Raw genomic sequence first — 18,324 nt, forward strand, 5'->3', positions numbered from 1 at the left:
AGCCATGAGAGACTATGGACTCTGAGAAACAAACTGAAGGTTTTAGAAGAGAGGGGGTGGGGGGATGGGTTAGCCCGGTGATGGGTATTAAGGAGGGCACGTACTGCATGGAGCACTGGGTATTATACGAAAACAATGGATTGTGGATCACCACATCAAAAGCTAATGATGTATTGTATGGTGACTAACATAACATAATAAAATTTTTTAAAAAATAAAAGATGCATAAAAATATAAAGTAGTGCCACTATTATGGAGGGAACTGTGTCTCCACAACATCCATGTATCAAAGCCTTACCCTCAATTCAAATGTATTTGGAAATAGGGCTTTTAGGTTAGTAAGGTTAAATGAGGTGCTAAGGATGAACCCCTAATCCAATGACATCGATGGCCTTAGAAGAGAAAGCGAGACATCTGCACTCACATACACACATACCCCTAGGAAAGACCATCTGAGGATACAGCAAGAAAGCAGCCATCTGCAAGCAAGACAAGGACCTCCGCCAGAACCCAACCATGCCGGCATGGGGACTTTCAGCCTCTAACTGTGAGGAAATAAATTTCTGTTGTTTAAGCGGTTCACTGTATGGTATTTTGTTATGGGAGCCCAAGATGACTAAAAGAGCCACTACACTTCACTGATTTTAAGTTTTGAGAAAAAATGTTTTTTTATAGAAAAAGTTAACACTAACATGTAACGAGTCTATTATGTTATTTTTAATGAAATAAGTACCAAAAGTTTGCTTTCATTTCTAAAGGGGTAAATATCAATCCATAACCTGCATAAACTAAAAACTGGGGGGGAATCCTTCATACTTTTTAAGAACGTAAAAAGGGGTCTTGAGGCCAAAAATTTAAGAACTACTCGTTATACTACTAGAGAATAGCTTCTTTATTTCTACAAAGATGATGAATTCTCAAAACCCCAAACTTGAAGAAGCAAATAAATGGATTTCTAATAGGAAAATGTCTTCCAAGACTGTCAGGGAGTCAATCACACCATACAAAGAACAACTACATGGGCCATCTCTCCAATGAAGATGAAGTCACATCCTTCGGGCAGGGCAGGTTTCCCTAGATAGCAAGAAATCCACCACCGGTTTACAAGGAAGGAAAAACATAAAGATTAAAAACAAAAACAAAAAGCAAAAACCCCACAAAACCAGACATCCCTTCAATTATGTTACACAGGGACAGGTACAATCCCTGGCATTTACCAGGTTAGACAGCAGTGGATCCCTGACCATTCTCTGTTGTCTCTGGGATGTGGCTACCTCTGTCACGTGGAGGCTCATTACGAGGCTAGATATTCTTCTCCCAAAGCCAAGCGAATGTTGGATTCCGAGCAAGAATAGGAGAGAGATAAAGAAACAGATTTCTTCTGCATGGTCTATAGGACATGCATTCCCCAAAGTTCAGGGACAGTACTAGTGAATCAACCCAAGGAAATATATTTGCCCTAGAATGCATGACACACTAAAATATCAAACGATCAAGAATACGCAAGCAACAAAAAGATGATTATCTTAACAATGCACTAAACATGTCCTTGATAACTACCACCTAGAATACGCTACTTCCTAGCTTTACACCTATTCCTGGAAAATACTTCAAAATGGAAAATTCAGTGTTGTTCTTAGCGGTATACCAGTAAATCCAGGATACCACATGTGTTGCTGGTACATTTACTGGTGGGGAAGGAACCCTCATTTTCCACAGCCAAAACCAAACTCCTGAAACAAAACAGAGCTATAGCTCATGTTACTGTAATTGGCCATTTCCACTCCCCAGTGACGCAGGGCTGAGGGGGAAAATTCCGTCAGAGAGCTCAGCTTCACGATGAAGGGTGACTGACAGTGATTGTTGGACCATAATCAGGAACCGCTGAGCCATTTTCTTCTACTAAGTGTGTTTCAGTCGATTGTTGTGAATGAAAACCAAGCGTGACTATATATCCTTGGCAGATGGCTACAAGGAACGAAAGAACTCGGCAGGAGCCACATGCACCACTATGGCGAAAGGAATAAAGAATGGCCGCTGGAGTACAATGAGGAGACAGAGTCTGGAGTACAATGAGGAGACAGAGTCTGGGTACGATGGAGGAGCTGGGAAATGAAAAGCCTGAATGATGACTTGAAAGCTCAGTCTTTCAAACACTGCTCAAGCCAGCAATGCTTTCACAGACAGGCCCTTACAAGCGGCAGGTACCAACGTGTGCCCCCCCAGCACACTCAGCTCACTTTCTGGTTAGGGAAGCAGCAAGCACCTTTGACACACTGCAGATTTTTTTTTTAATGACACTTGGGTTTAGAAACCGATGCAGCCACTTCCAGGTGGTTACTAAGGGAACAAGGGACTAACATCACAACGTAGTCTAAAATCACAGAGCTCTATCTTTATTTTAAGCTTGTTTCTATCCTACCAACTATCCTTAGCGTTACATTTAGTTCTGGTTTGTAAATTTTTGTACCCATCATTTGATTATCTGGGTACCTTGTTTTCTTATCTGTGGTACAAGAAGCACTTAACCTTCCTCAGATGGAACCACCTGAACATATATGCATAATATGTATTACATACATAGGCCATGTATAAACCAAATTATATATAGAAATCTGAAAATGTAGAATTTGAAGGAGGGACAGAGACCATGTGACTAACTTGTCACCTAAAGCAGGAACTTGCACCACAAGACACCAGACCCACCAGGTATATTCTCACCCTCCTGACTGTCCTTCGTGCTCTGTGTTGGTTTCTTCTGAGCATCCTTCCAGGCCATTCTAACCTGGCCTCCTTACTCCTATAGGCTGGTACCCTGTGGAGTTCATCTTTGTTACAATGCCCTTCTCTATTTGGATTACACACACACACACACACACACACACACACACACACTCCCCAATACCTCTGTTTAAACCTGTTCTCTCATTCCTCATCTTTAGTTCAGAACAAAGAATCTGACATTGGACATTTTACCATCACAAAGAGAATGAATTTAATAAAAACAAAGCTTATCTTCTTTACCAGAAAAAAAAAAAGAAAATCCCGGATATTTGTTTATCATGGCTGTGCTACTTTCTTAATTAAATATGTATTACTTGAATAGATTTTATTCTCTTCTTACATCCATCCCCAAATTCACTGGATCATCCTGTCTCCTTCTGACTTTTGTGGGTTTACATCCATCATCATGGCCACAAACTTGGTCCAGGGCCCAGTCACTTACTGCCTGAACTACCCACCTTCCAAATTCCAGCATCTCCCCGCTCAGGTACTTCATGCAGAGCGTTGGTACTCCTGAATATTTATCAGAATTACATAAAATTCCCTTCACAGATTTCTACAGAATCATATAGAACAGACATAAAAACACTTTATAAACTGTAGAATGTTTATAACTAGTAGTTGCTTCTCGTTCCCTTTTTCTCTTCCCTCCTACTTCATCTTCCAGTTGAGATTCCAGCACAGGTTTCCAATCTCTCCACAGTGACCTCCTCAGATTCTTAATCATGCCTGCGCCCTGCCATGCTTTCTTCTGGATCATGGACCCCAGCCAGACATGTTCCCTTGCCATGCAGCACATTTATCCTGACTTACCCTGCTCCAGGACAGACCTCACGCCATTCTCTCCTTCTGTTCCCAGAATGCCCTCCACCCACCCACCAAATGTCTGCCTTCCTTTATAATCCTGCTCAAGACCCATCCTCTCTTCTCAGGCCCCATACAAAGAGCCCAGTTTGTCCTGAATTTTACTAATAACTAAAAACACTCCAGTAACCTGACCAATCTATAAATGTTCTAATTCGGTTGGCTTTGTAGTAGAAAACTGAAGGTGTTGTATGAACATGTGCAGAAAGTGTTTGGTATGTGACAACATGTTATAGAAGGTTGACTATGAGCCTTTTGCTCAATGGATCTGGGTAAAAATCCCACAGTTGCCATTTACTAAAGTATGTCAGTAGGCCTATCTACTCTAAACCTCTTGTTCTTTATTCCTGCACTTCATAGGGTGGACCTTAGATTAAAGTAATATATAGCAGCCTATTGGTACTCAGCGAACAATAGGTGGTAGTCTATTTCCATATTTGTATATGCCTTTTTTGTACACACGATATCATCTACTGGCTAATGTTTATAACATGGGAATAAAATGGAAGAGATTCAAGAACTCCGCTCATGTTTTCTTGCTGAAGACGACTGTTAGTTTAAAAGAAACCAATCAAACAAAGCCCTTATGTACTGACTACAGAGCCCAAATAAGTTTTTTTTAATGTGCTTAAGTTTTACAAGTATTTAAATTTCAAATGAAATCTGAGCTTGACTCACATAGGGAGTCAAGCTCAGAAAGCATATTCATTGGCAATGACACACAAAACTAGTTTAAATTATAACAGGGAATTAAAAAAATATATATATAAGCATGAGTCTTAACGTTCTGAATTACTGTCCTCTTATTGTTTACCTTAGCATACATTTAGTCCTTAACTACCTACCTATTAAAGTCAACCCTGTCTTTCTCAAGGCAACCGAAACTTGTGGGATGAAAATCATGTCTTTTTATTTTCTGTCAAACTCTCCTGATCTTATAATGGTGCTTTTTTTCCATGGTAAGAAGTATATTTACCCAACAACTCTCTAAAAGCTCCAAAGAATTTTGATTTTGTCTTTATTTTTGGAAAGAGATTACACAAAAGATAACTAGCATCTTTAGAAAAGACAAGAGAACGCAGTCATATAAAACACTACTAGTAGGAAAACTCTAACCCTGCATATAATAGGGACATTTAACCACATGAGGCATGTTGCAATAGAAATATACACTCACTGCCACTCCAACCCCTTTCATTTCTTTCTTTTTAGGGTCTGTTACTATGCATAAATGTATCTTTACGCTGTTACTCATAATACACACACACAATATGCATACACTCATATATGCATACATAAGACATAAATCTATGTCATTTATCCTTTTCCTAGTTAACGCTAGCACAGCATTTTCATGATCACTTGAACAGCTCTATTTAAACCTAGAAGCCTAGTTAATAAGATAGTTAATATAGCCCTGCATCTAGAACTTAACCATTGCTTAGCACTGGACTTAATGACCACTAAAAATAACCTATAATCCAGATCAGACATTTTAAAACAATTCTATTTTCACTTAATATGAACCTGCTTTAAAAAGCAGCTAGAACAAATATAGACTACTAAAGTACACTTCGTCCCAAGATACAGACTTTAAAAAAAAAAGCTCCTTGTTATACAAGTCAGGGTGGAGTGAGGGAGAAAAAGAATAAGGAGGCGTTCTTTCGCACAGGAAAAAGAAACCAAGGTGACCCTAAAATAGACTTTAACATTACTCTGCAGAAATAAATGTCAGAGTGGCAACCAAATCCTGACCGGGAACTGAAACCTCCCCACATTCTAATGGTTTCTGGAGTTGGTGATGATGTCAGAGCTTCGATGCCAGTTCTCTAATCAAGTCACAGCAGAGGGCTTCATACCATCCCTATGTACCTAACAACCATAACCACCTCTACAGGTCACAGAAACTCTTCCCAAGTCAAAGTGCCATGTTTAGGGGCCTGTGCCAGCCCGGAGCACACATCGATGGGGTCTTAAAGTGACACAGAGCTCTCACTGTTATTTTTTCCTGAGGTCTTTCATTGTGATCTTCCCAGAATATGCAACAAGGACACATATGCCTACTATTTTACAGTTGGCCAAGGGCCCAGATTTTCGAAACAGCATTTTTACATGACTAAAAACAAAAGGAAGCAATGCTTTTTTTTTTTTTGAAGGTGGCTGCTATGAATGAAATAGGAGATGAGGCTCCCTGGTGTGTAAATTGCAGGCAGGCTTGTGGAGAGAGGGGCGGGTCTAATTAAAGTCAGGCTGAAAAGCAAAGCATCTCTACAAATGCTCCCAGAAACCACGACAATCTCATCTGTCCCCAGGTACCACTATCCTCTTGTATTTTTTTTTTTTTTTTTTAGTTCCCTCAGGCCCACAGCAATTGAAAGTCCTGTCGATATTAGCAGATGAAGCAGATGACTGTCACTGGAGGAAGAGGCCCAAGGAATGAGAAATATGAATGGCAAAATCTCTAAAACAAACCTCAAACCCTAACCACACCCTGCTCAAAGTGACCTCACGCTACACACTGCCAACAGACTCCTGCAGCAAAATGTAACTGCCATTTCTTTATGGAGAGAGTCGTTCTGAACAGCAAGTGCTTGGAGAAGTTTGCAGAACACATTTCCTACCGCTGCCCCTTGCTTCTCCAGGCTACAGGGCAGTATGAAGACTCTGGAATAAGACACGAGGTCTTTCCTCATCTGCCCCTCACTTCCTATTCCACCTTGTCTCTTCCCACACCCTCCTTCCCTTTAAGAATGGAGAGTACAGTAAACTATAGTAACTATGGTCCCTGAAGCTTTACTAGGATGCCACCTTCTTTGTATAAAAGGACACCTTTACTTGGTGTGGTGGGCCAAAGAAGGCCTCCACAAAGATGTCCATGTCCTAATCCCTGGTACTCGTGACTATTTGCCTTCCATGTAAAAGGGACTCTGCAGGTATGATTAAGATAAGGATCTTGAGATGGGGAGATTACCCTGGATTATCTGGGTGGACCCCATAGAATCACAATGGTCACTAGAGGAAGGAGGCCAGAGGATCAGAGTCAGAAGAGGCTGTGAGCCAAAGAATGTATGCAGCTTCTAGAAACTGAAAGGGCAAAGAAATGGGTTCCTTGAGAGAATGCCGCTCTACAGACTCATTTTATACGTGCAACCAACAGAACTGCAGGATAATATGCATTGTAATAAGCCACTAAGTTTGTGGCAATTTATTACAGCAGTGGTAACTAACTAATATACCTGGTTAACTCTTATTCACCCTAAATTCAGCTCAGGCACCCCTTCCTATAGGAAGCCTCTCCCGAAAGCGCCCACCCCATCTGCCTTCCTTTCTCCACCACCTCTCGGTTAGTGGTTACTCCTCTTATAAAGTTTCTGACATTTAACTTTATAAAGCCTAGTAGCTTAACTGTCAAAATATTTGTTTTCTTAACTGGACTCGGATGCTCCTTAAGGGCAGGGCCTATGTCTTCCTCATTTTCTTATTGCCAGTGTTTATCAATGTTTCTGACACAAAGGGGCACTCTAATGTTCATGAAAAATTTTCAAGTTAGCATGACTCATCCCCTAATGACCAACAGGAGACCAGCCTTCACTTCCTTACAAGATGATAAAGACACAGATGATAAAGAAGTAACTTGTTCATTACCAGGGGCTCAGAAATCTTATGTAAATGGCTTTCTCCTCTAGAAGCGAGTAAACTCGCTTGGAAGAAGTGGCAGCCATCCTTTCTAACTCCAATGAAAAAGCTTACAAAGCTTCAGTCCTGAGGCGAAACCAAGTATTAGGTTGAGAAAAGGAGAGAGAGAAAACAGAAGAGGAACCACCAGAGATACACTGGTAATTCTCAAAAAGTTACCGAGGTGAACTGCATTTTCCAAAGATGACCACAGCAGTATCTCCCACCCCACACATTCTCCTGTGGTGCAACCCTCCCACTCCACCATGGAGAAGTAAAGTCACTGTTGCCCCTCTGCATCTGTGTTGGACTTATAACCAACAGAATGCAGCAGAAATGTCACTGATGACCTCTGACACTAGCTCAGAAGATGTGCTGTGATGTCTATCACTTTAAATACCTGGTCTCCGGATGCTCCTTCCTGGACACTCCCTCTTGGAAGCCAACTCTCCCACCATAACAAGCTCCAGCCACACGGAGTTCTACATGGAGGCACCCTGGTTGGTAGGCTCCACTGAGCTCAGCCTTTGAGTCATCACAGCCCAGAGGCTAGATATTCCAGTGAAGAAGCCTCCAAATGAATTCCTGCCCCTAGTTGCTGGGATCTTCGCTGATAAAGCCCTGCGCATGAGGGAGCAGGGACGATCGTCCCTGCCATGCCCAGCCTGACCTCCTGATCTACAGAATCCATGAGCATAGTAAGACTATGTTTGGGTTCATTTATTGTACACGAGCAGTAACTGCAACAGTTAATAAATGGTCCCCCCAAAAACAGTTGTGGTGACTCTGCTTCCTGATCACTAGAAGATAGAGACTGGCCAGAGAAGAGTCTCAGTGAATCAGGTAAGTGTAATTCTGGCCTCATATGGTGAAATACACACGTACGCTCTTGAACTATAGCTCCCACAGTCTGAGTTCCGAGAAAATACATTGCTTACAGTTCAGTGAGAGACTGAAAAAAGTGCCCTTCCCTCCATGTTGAAAATTTTTACCAACGAAGGAGTTATCTGGATGGTCTTGTGCTGGATTTATAATCCTATACCCTCAAACGTCTGAGAGGCTAGATTAGATGGGATTAAACTCAGAAGAACGCTGGAAGCACACCAAAATGTCTGCTCTCCTTCCTGCCCAATTTGGCTCACTGTAAATAAAACCTGACAGGCTTTCTTAAATCAACTTAATAATGTGTAGCACGAGTGCTTTCGGGTGCCCAGTAGCTAAACCACATCAGCTTTCTGAGGAAGCCTTCTAGAAAAAGGCGAAAAAACTAATGACTACTGCCAAGAGTGCTGCGTACAGGAGCGCTGGTGGCCTTGAGTGACTCATTTCATGAGGCCCCACCTCTCCACACTGGAAGGGCAGAAGTGGGAAGGAGGTGGGCCTTGAATAACCAAAGTCAGGCCTCAGGCTTATTTGTTAAAGCCAGATGCTGTCATTTTGGAAGCAGATGAGAACACAGTTATAATCATTCTGGAATCCTGATGAATTCCAGGTGCACCTCCCAGCAGCCTGGGGGAGCTGGTAGCTCAAAGTCCTCCAAGAGTTTTATTACTAGTATCATAGCAGGCTATTCCACTGCAGAGTCTATGGGGCCTCAGCATCTTTCCCTCTCATTTCAAATGGGAGTATTTTTTTGCCAGACTCTTAGAGACACTTTCTTAAAGGTGGTTTGTCAGATATACCAAAGAAGAGAATGGAAAAACAGTAGGAAGACTAGGAAAAGTTGAAGAGAGCAAGGTCTAGGTGGAAGACCTCAAGGCTCCTAAGGGAAACTGGATTAAATCGTGTTTATAACTCTGAAGTGGGGGCTAGTTCATGTCCTTAACCCGTAAGTGTACTTTTATGACACAGCGGATCGCTAGCTATGGCCCATGTCATTTGGGAGAGAAGAAAAAGGATGATCAGAACCTCAAGTAGTGCTTAGGGTGGCTAGGCTTCAAGTGCACACAGCCTGAGAGTCTAGCCACATTTTAGGAACACCTGCCCATTTTTCAGGCCTGTTTCTCTAGGCTACTTGTCAACCCTGTGCAACATCCTTCCAATCAACCTTTTCTTTTGTATGTTAAGAGTCAGTTTCTGCTTCTCACAAACAAGACCCTGAACTAGTGCAAATACCAAGAGAGCGACCTTTGCTTCCAAATGTATTTTTTTTTTCCTATTGGAGAGGCCAAATGTTCAAAAACTTATATTGCTATGCAACTAAGAAAGTATCGATTTAGACAAGATGGTAACACGTCCCTCCACATGGCAAAATTAGCCAGTAAGCGAAAAACAGATGACTCCTTGTTCTCACCCTGGTCCTCAATTCAGGACCATAAATTTTCATGAGGAGATGTTTCAACACCAAAACCAGATGTGTTAATTCCCTTTATTTAGGAAAAAAAAAATTTAAGAGAAAAGAATTCAAGGAGCATCACGGTTGACTAAATGGTTTAGTCTTTATCTACTCACTACACTCAAATTTTCAGGCATGTCACAAACCATGCTTGGTGTAAGAACTCCTTTCTCGTCAAATATATTGAGGTGATATATGTGCTTCTTCAGGGACACCAGGCCTAGCACCTACCTCAACATGCACCTAAAGCAAGACCTTGGGTTAATATTCTTCCTGCCATCAGACATCATTAAATTGGAAGTGCTCCCTATTTTCCTAAAGCATGTACTCCAGATATTATAAGGATATGTGATGAAATTCATTGCAAAAACACAGAAAACCAAACTTGTTGAGATTCTGAATATTAAGTGAAATATGAGAAAGTTAAGGAATCCTACATAAAAGTCTATCAAAAGCAAAGAGATACCTTCCTGTAATTCACATTTGAATTAATTGGTGGTAGTCAAGTAGGACAGAATGGATTTGTTGGCTCAAGAAGTAGAGGGGGAAAACATCCTGCTACATACTTAAGATGCAGGGTCTTTAAACTTCCCTTTAGCATCTGGTGCCACGTTGCAACAGTGTGCATGGCTGTGCTTTCACAGTGATCAAAGCCCAAAGAGTCTGGCTACTCTAGTGCCTATTACTTTATTTGCAAAACAAGATACTGATGTCTAATGTTAAACCCCACAACCACCCTCCATCAGTCCCCTCAGTGAAAAAAGGATAATCCCCATCAGCCTTCATAAAGAGATGAATGGAATCCCAGCTTACTAAAAGGGATAAAAAGCTTTAAAATCAATCTTTTTGAAGGCAAAGACTCTTTGTTGGCCCTACTCCCTGGTATCCTGGTCCCTGGTATGGTACTCTCTCTGCCATGAACAGCTCAATAGGCATTACTCTCACCCAAACCCTATCTGCACAAGCATCTGAGATCATAAGTACAACTTTTCCTAATCAGGAACAGCTGGCTCCCAAATCTCCCTACACCCAGAAGATTCCACTGACATTTTTGCTAAAATGATTAAAGAACACACTCTTGACTATGATGTATAAGAAAAAAAAAAAATCCCTCACATAAAATGGGAGAAAAGAGAAAAGAAAGAAATTTAAGACACTCTGGGCTGACAATGGCATTACATTTAAAAAAAAAAAAAAAAAGATCAATATAAAGTAATACTTGTTCACCCTAAGATTGAACAGATAAATGGGTTAATGCCCTTTTAACCTATCCATAAGAATCAAGTTTCTCAGGGGCATGCTCCTGCCCTGTCTTCATTCACATGGCTATTAGGGTAATTCCTCTGTTTGGTCTGTCTACATGGATTCCACACCTCGAGGTCAATGCACGCCAAGAACACACACAGAACCCCCCCTTGTCCCTTCTCCCACGTGGCTTTGTTTTTCTAAGATGCCAGTGCCTGTGTAAGGAGAATCTGATCTTAAACACCATCACTCTTCAGTTATTACAGAAATGAGGCAGATTGTGGTTAAAGCTTTTAAAATTCAAAGTCAAAATTAATTTAGTTTGCATTGCTACTTAGCCATTAGATTTAGTAAGATTATTTTTTTTTCAACTAAATGGCTAAACCGTATACAATTCTGATACCAGGTCGCTGAAACTCAATTCTGCAAGTATTATCATGCATAAGAAAGGCACTCTATTTTACCTAAAAGGAAACAAAATTAACATCCATCTCATGAATGACTGGCTTTAATGATTACTGATTGTACACAATTATAATGAGGACATAATTTGACCCACAATGTAATCAGATGCTTGTTGTGATATTGCTTATGTTATAACAAGGGTCACTGATAACTGTATAGTAAGTGCTTCCAATGTGGAAGGTATTAGATGTGGGATATGTCCAAATGTGATCAAATGATAAAGATTGGGAAGTTATATTAGCTTCGCATGCTGTTTCATTTTCCTATTAGACCCATCTACCCAAACATAGATCTCCTTACTTGTAAATACAAATCTTATGTACTAATATATGACATATAAAAACATTCACAGACAAGCATTCATACATTTCTTTTCTCTAAAGCCTCTATTATTTTTTGAAGCCAAAGTATGATTTAAAGATGCACTATTATACCTCATATTCTTGGAACCTGGATATTTTTTCACTATCACTGAGGCTGAATAGGTAAAAAGACAATATTTGATTCTGTCCATGGTCAGCATTAACAAAATGGATAATATCAAAATCTTAAAGCAGTGACTGAAGGGAGGGAAACCATAAAATAAAAAGGCAGGAGGACTGTCTTCCCTGTTGACATCTTTGAAGCTTTCTAGCCCACATATGCGATCACGGGTCTCTCACTAGTACCTCTGGCGCCTGGGGTAGTAAGTCCAATGAAGGGGGTAGGGTGGGGGAAATGGCTCTGAGGTCCTGTCTAATTCAGTATTTCCCCAAGAGTTTCACACACAGCTGGGCCCAAATGCCACCTAAAATGGGAGTTCAGGATCAGGAGCACCAAATCCGGGTCCTCGCTCTGCCACTTACCTGGCTATGGGACCATGGGCCAGCCAGGTATTTGGAATTTCAGTTTATTCTTCTAGAACATGTAGACATTAATACTTGTCTCACATATTCTCACAGAACCACACGATTTCATGGGTGTACTTGGCACAGCACCTGCCCTAGAGTAGGTCTTCGACAAATACTAGCTGGGTTCTTACTCCAGAGGCTCCCAGGAAAGATGAGAGAGAGTCTGGAAGTCCCGTTGAGATCTGGATTTGAATCCAGAAGCATGTGAAATCAAATGGGATCACCAGGAGAAGGCACAACCTGGCTGAAGGCCCTACGGAAGCCTGAGCTCCAAGTGCCTATACTTACTTTTATGATATCCCACCTCAAAGTAGCCTCAGCTGTTAGGCCCATAGTCGGGAGGTACACAGGCACTCTTCATGGCCATGTAACCCTGCACGCTACCACTAAGGGAAATGAGTGATTATTTCAATTGTGATGTCTTGATACTTTGGGCCACCATCCTTGGTATCATATTATCTGTGTGTAATTCTTTGTTCCTCCGCAGTCATTTAAGTTTTCATTTTCAACCACACATGTCCACTGGTTAACGGTGTGTCTAGGACAGGATCACCTGGTTAAGATTACAAACTGCTCAAATCAGTGTCTCTATTTATTTGGGGGGATGGGGGTGTGTGTGGGGGTGTGTGTGTGTCGTCCAGCACAGCAATGATAATACATATGATTTGGGGGAAGTAACTCTGATCAAAGAGTTCATAAAATGTACATGGAGGATGCTCAAGTATAACCATAATGAAAACCTCAGACATTTAACAAAACATGTTCTCAAACTGGCAATTCCCTGGTCTCCAAAGGAAAATGGATCCTGCAAATAGTTAACTTTTCTGGGAAATGAGACACCAAAGAAAGCTTAATGTGTCCATTTAAGATATTTAGACTAAGTTCATTACTTCTCCCTCAGTGACGTCTTAGAAAATTATATATTATACCCCTGAGGCCCCAGAATACATAAAAAGGTAAACCATAGGTGTCAACTAAACTTATTGTGGTGATCATTTCATAAGACATACAAATACTGAGTCCTTATGTTGTACACCTGAAACTAATGTCAATTATATCCCAATGATAAAACGCACACAGAAGAGGTAAATCATTTTGTTCAAAGACTTCCAAATAGGTTTGTGTGAGCAATCTAGAAAGGATCCTACCTCCTTAAAGTTGTCAAATGCTGATAAAATGATCTCATGCCCGCCTCTGACAAGACAAACTGCTGCCAACAGTTCTAAGACAAGGGCTTTTGTCCTGTCGAAACAAGAAGAAACAAGCAAAAAAAAAAAAAAAAATCAGTGAAAGTAACATGATGAGTCAGCAGCTCCCTCCTTCCAAGATGGCTATGATAATAAAATATTTGCTCGGGTATGTTTTTTACACTTTTACTAAGGTATATTTATATGAAAGTATAAATACACCTTTACTAACATCTATGTATGCGATTTATCCAAGGGAGCAAATTTGGAAGGCAAGTTTCCCACTCCCCAAATTATAAATTACTCACTAATGAAAATCAATTCTGGGAAGATTAGCCTTTCATTTCTACCAGTGAGTGACTCAGTACAATATGTTTGAAAAAGTTTTATTGATAAGCTGGACAGCTGGGAACCTGGGAATATTCAGGAAAACAACCCACTGTTTCATTATTTTCCCCAAAAGCTCAAAATCTACTGAAATTAATGCTCTACATTTCAACTCTGCAATTTGCACATGATGCCATAAAGATCCCCTATGACAATGCAAGTTTCCATCACCACTTCTTCCTATGCAGGAGATCTGAGTGGGGCTGGATTACAGCAGTGCTAATACAAGAATATTTTCTGACTTGAGAAAAGAAAATAAAACTCCATCTGAAATATTTTTAGAAGGAAACCCTTAGCAATACAGTCTAAGTTTTCAAATACAACATCAAGAACAGCATTGTTTTTTCATAATAAGATCACTTCAGTACTTTTCTTTTCCTAGAAAAAAAGCTATTGCCAACCTCTACATGAAGACTGGCCTGATAATTCACAATGTCAATTATCTTAAGAAAAATGAGTAACAGCTTCCCTATAGTGGAAGGCAGGGACGAAGAAGGACTACCCAGATTTTTTAGTAAACTAAGGAAGTGATCGCAAAATTGCAAAAACTATCATCAGAGGAAGTTTGAAATAATATTCAACATTTAAATAGGACTTTAAATTTTTCATTTCATTCCGCATCAGAAAGGATCTCATTTGTGATCAGATTTTTTAGTTGCATTAACAAGTTTTCAGATGCACAGTTTACACAGGTATTCGGTGAAAGGGAATAAGATGTGTGAAATGCAGACTCCCTCACCAGAATGGAAAACATACTACAGTAACTAAAACAAACTGATGAAGACCGGCTTCTAGAGATCATCTGTGATGTGAATAATATGGCAGTGGCCTTTGCAGGCAAGTGAACAGAAGACGCAATCGGCATGCACAGTTTTCTCTGTTTTCTTTTTTTGTTTGGTCATACCAACAACATATGTAAAGGTTTGCAAATGAAGTGCGGACAAGGGATAGTAGTTGTAGTTAGCTTTCAGTGGTAAGTGGTATCACTAAGTCTGTATGAAGACTCTCCTGGCCCCAGTCCTAACCACCTGGCAACCTCATGCTCTCTACCCAATTTGGTAAAATTTGCAAGGATGCCAAGAACCAGGCCTCAAAAGAAGTGAAAGCTTGAAGAGAACAGTGAAGGGGTAATGCTGTCGCCAGTCTCTCAACTGCACCACATGTAAAACTGTAACTCAGCTGAGAAGAAAATTCTACATAGCCAAGGAGTCCACTGGCAACCTTAATTCAAAGAGGTGCACTTGCAAGTTTCCGAACTCTAACTTGACTAAGTGTTGACTGGCTCTCTTATTTCCCTAGATTTATTTACACTTGAAAAATTACAAGGTAAGCTTACCTTGGATTCTTGTTGTTCAAGCTCAGTGCGATCTCATTGACAGCATGTGGATGAGACATGACCATGTTGAAACCATACTAGAAAAAAACAAAGCATTAGGAGTCAACTTAGGGGACTATGCTGATTAAAGGGAAAAAAAAGAACCCGAAGATTCTACCTAGTGTAATTTATACCATCATAAATGCAATTATGTCTCTAGTGCCTGAACGTATTTCTCTATGAAAAATTTTAGGAATCATGCTATTATCGAGGAACCATAGTCTCGTTCTTGATGACTGAACTATGGGTTTCTCTTCATTAAAATGGTGAAAAGCCTCCAGTCCAGTGATTCTCAATCTGGCTGCTCATCAAAATCATGTGGAAGAGTAGACAAAACACTACACTGATTTTCCAGGATACACCCCAGGTCAATTTACTTCGAATCTCAAGGATGGGACCCTGGCATCTGAATGTTTAAGCTGACTTCACTGTGCAGCCCAGGCTGACAACCACTGCTTCTAGTCCCCTCTCTGGGCAATGGCTCTCAGGACCAAAGCCCAGGAAGACCTGCCTTGTTCTGAGACATGTTAGTTCAATGAAGAACAAGTTCAACAACAGGCTCCCGAATCACTCTTGATTCTGCTGACTTGAGGAATTATTCCTTCTCCTCCAAGCTCACTCTCAGTTCATGACCTTATTCCTAATTACCCTGAGAAAATATAAGCAAACAGGAAAAAAAAAAACTTCTAAAAGCTCACACCCCCACATCAATCCACACATAGATCCACAGCTTTCGTCCTCACCTCTTCCTGAAGAACTTTCCTGGGTTCTAATCCAAGGCCATTCTCTCCACTTGAGTTTTTTTTTTTTTTTTTTAAGATTTTATTTATTTATTTGACAGAGAGAGACACAGCAAGAGAAGGAACACAAGCAGGGGGAGTGGGAGAGGGAGAAGCAGGCTTCCCACGGAGCAGGGAGCCCGATACGGGGCTCGATCCCAGGACGCTGGGATCATGACCCGAGCCGAAGGCATACGCCTAACGACTGAGCCACCCAGGTACCCCTCCACTTGAGTCTTTGACCCCATTCCCCCTCACCAGCTCAAGAACATATCCTATGCTCCAGCAATTCTCCCGTCCCTCATTATTATTTCTCCCTCTCTGATTTATTAGCATAAAAACACGATGCAAATGTGCCCAACTGAAACAGTAACCACCACGGCAAAATCTCTCTTGACCCTCAACCCATGTCCAGCTACTACCTTGTTTCTCCTCCCCTAACCTCTACAGCAAAACTCCAAGCACTCCCGGTCTCCGACTCTCCTCCTCCTGCTGTCTCTTGCAGTCACTTCAGTCAGGCGTTTCATCCCCACCCTCTCCACTGAAACTGTCCATGGCCAGAATCGCCAATGACCCACACTTTGCTAGGCCCATGGCTAACTCTCACTTGTCGTCTTACAGGACTTAACAGCAGCAATGGTCACAGCTGAGCACTCTGTTCTCCTTGAAACACTGCCTGCACTTGGCTCCTACCTCCCTGGCTACTTCTCAGTCTTTCTAGCTAGTTGTTCCTCAGCGCTCCCACATTTAAACAGAGCACCCAGGTTCCTATTTTGGACCTCTTTGCTTATCTATCTACCCCTGTTGCTCTCGAGCATGCCCCTGGCTTTCTACATCATCTATTAATTCCCAAATTTACATCTCCAGCCTAGACCTCTGCCCTGAATTCCAGATTGGCATATCCGACCACTTAAGATCTCCATTTGGATGACTACAGACATCTTAAAGGGAACATCCCTAAAACTTCGCTCCTAATCTTGTCTCCCAAATCTGCTCATCATGTAGCCTTCCCCATCTTAGTAGATGGCAACTCCATCTGAAGGGGGCCCAAGACAAACACCTTGGGGCCACCTTCCACTCCTCAACCACATACCCAATGTCATTGCCTTTACCGTCCAAAGTAAACCAGAATCTGGTCACCTCTCATCATCTCTACTCCTATTTTCCTGGCCCCATACCACCATCAACACTCACCTAAATCAATGCTGCAGCCTCCTAAGTGGTCTACCTCCTTTTGCCTTTGCCCCTCAAGGTCAATTCTAAACACAGAAGCTAGAATGGTCATGTTAAAATCAAGAGTCAGATGTCACATTTCTCCTCTGAACCATTCAATAGCTTTCCACTCAAGTAAAGCCAAACTCCTTTCACTGGCTTAGAAAGCCCTACACAGTAAGGACCCTGTGTGAACTTCAGATTTCATCTCCTACTCTTCCCCTTTTCACTTATTCCGATCCAGCCAACCTGGCCTCCTTTCTGTGCTTCAAGCACAGCAGGCTTATTCCTGCCCCAGGGCCTTTGCGCTCACCCCTTTTTCTACCTAGAATCTTCTTTCCCTAGAACCTCTTACCTTGTTCCCTCATTAAAATTGCTACTATGACAAATTGCTACTTCTCCGTAACACTTCCCGGGGCTGGCCTATTTAAAACTGAACACACATTTTCATCACCTCCTACACCTATTTCTTGGGTAGTTTTTCTACAGTATTAGTAACAATTCTCTGGAGCTGGTCTTCCTGGATTTAAGTCTGACTCAAACCACTTACTGACTATACATGTTCCTGGGCACATTACTTAACTTCTCTGTGTCTCAGTTTCCTCATCAGAAAAATGGGGAGAGTAACATTACCAATCTCACAGGACTGTTATGAGCTTTAAATTAAGTGAATAGGCTTAAAAGTGTTGGTCCTATTAGGAAGCACTCTGTAAGTGCTAGTTTTGTTTTTTGGGTTTTTGTTTTTGTTTTGTTTCTAAGTGTTAGCTTTTGTTTCATTTCCCCATCATTATCATCTGGAACACTGTATGTTTTCTCAAGTTATTTATCATCTGTTTCCCCTCATTAGAGAGTAAGTTCCCTGGGGCATTTATTTATTTATTTAATGCCGTATTCCCTCTGCCTAGAACAGGGTCTGTCTGGCAATGCTCAAAAAATAGTGATTGAAAGAAGACATAAAATGCACATTCCTCTTCTCAAATTCAATTCAGCACCTTTCTGTTGAGTTTGAATTCTAATACTGACCCTCTCTACCTATGCATTTATTTTCCACTTCTGCTTGGACCCACCTTCAGCATCCCTATCCATGGATACCAAATCCTATTTTTCATTTGAATTAGGTTTTTCC

General features: G+C 41.2%; 1 protein-coding gene across 8 annotated transcripts in view; it reads right to left on the reverse strand.

Moving 5' to 3' along the window:
* Window positions 1-18,324, reverse strand: part of FMNL2 (formin like 2) — a 307,029-nt gene that overhangs the window by 47,729 nt on the left and 240,976 nt on the right. For all 8 annotated transcript variants that reach the window (XM_081814428.1, XM_081814431.1, XM_081814429.1 and 5 more), the window contains 2 exons: window positions 15,169-15,245; window positions 13,407-13,500 (listed from right to left, as the gene is read on the reverse strand). In XM_081814428.1, the coding sequence (XP_081670554.1) occupies window positions 13,407-13,500; window positions 15,169-15,245 (171 nt within the window). The remainder of the gene's footprint in view (window positions 1-13,406; window positions 13,501-15,168; window positions 15,246-18,324) is intronic.

Source organism: Leptonychotes weddellii, chromosome 3 (assembly GCF_054177405.1).
Source record: "Leptonychotes weddellii isolate Sample4059 chromosome 3, ASM5417740v2, whole genome shotgun sequence".
In the NCBI taxonomy this organism is placed as follows: Eukaryota; Metazoa; Chordata; class Mammalia; order Carnivora; family Phocidae; genus Leptonychotes; species Leptonychotes weddellii.